Here is a 786-nt window from a genome sequence, read left to right on the forward strand (position 1 = left end):
GCTGAACCTGGGAGCCCCCTGGGGCCCAGGCATCTGGCTCCAGCCTTGTCTTTGCCCGCCCTGCATCTCCACCACTTCCGGGACGCTCCTCCGCCTGCCGGAGACCTGAGGCTTCTGCTCGTCGCTGCACACCTCCTGACAGTGGCAGAGGAGCCCGGGAGCGCTGCCCGGCCGGCTGACACACGGCCACTCGGGAAGACTCCAGAGCCAGGAGTGCTGGGCTTCTGTGCACCCGGGCAGACGTGACGCTGCGTTTACCTGGGCTCTGGCCCGGGGTGGGCTTTGGGCAGTGCTGCTCTGTCCTGTGGAGCTCAGCCAGAAACTGCCAAGGCCGTGGCTGCTGCGGCTACTGTAAAGCGGTGCTCTCCTTCCTCTGTCTCGGGACAGGGGTGGGATTTGGGGGAAGGCTGGGGAAGCGGGGCAAGGGTCTCTTCCCTAGGGTGGGATTTTGGGGAAGGCTGGGGAAGGCTGGGGAATGCTGGGGAAGCGGGGCAAGGGTCTCTTCCCTACATGTTGGGTTGAAGTTGCCAAATAAAGTACCGCTGCCTGTGATGTTCTCGAGGTGTCCTTCGTTTCTTGCCGTTTGTATTTTGGGTGCCTCGTTCAGGGATATAGGTAAAGCCAGGCCTAAGTTGACCTTCGCCCCCTTGCGCAGACAGGGGAGTGGGTGACTGACATTCAGCTCGGTGCTCCCTGTGGGGGTGGTGAGGGTGTTCTGATTTCCTCACCCACAGAATTCCTGTTAGGGCCTACAGAAAACAAGTTAGTGTGTGTGCCCAGAAGGGG

The 786-nt window shown here is 61.5% G+C and overlaps 1 protein-coding gene across 1 annotated transcript in view; it reads left to right on the forward strand.

Annotated features, from left to right (window-relative positions):
• The window catches only part of WHR1 (winged helix repair factor 1), a 16,126-nt gene extending 15,695 nt beyond the window's left edge, over nucleotides 1-431 (forward strand). Inside the window, exon 6 of the mRNA XM_027774132.1 lies at nucleotides 64-431. Coding sequence (XP_027629933.1) covers nucleotides 64-109 — 46 coding nt within the window. The 3' untranslated portion in view covers nucleotides 110-431. The remainder of the gene's footprint in view (nucleotides 1-63) is intronic.
• The last annotated feature ends 355 nt before the right edge of the window (nucleotides 432-786 follow it).

Source organism: Tupaia chinensis, unplaced genomic scaffold, assembly GCF_000334495.1.
Source record: "Tupaia chinensis unplaced genomic scaffold, TupChi_1.0 Scaffold000403_1, whole genome shotgun sequence".
Classification (NCBI taxonomy): Eukaryota; Metazoa; Chordata; class Mammalia; order Scandentia; family Tupaiidae; genus Tupaia; species Tupaia belangeri.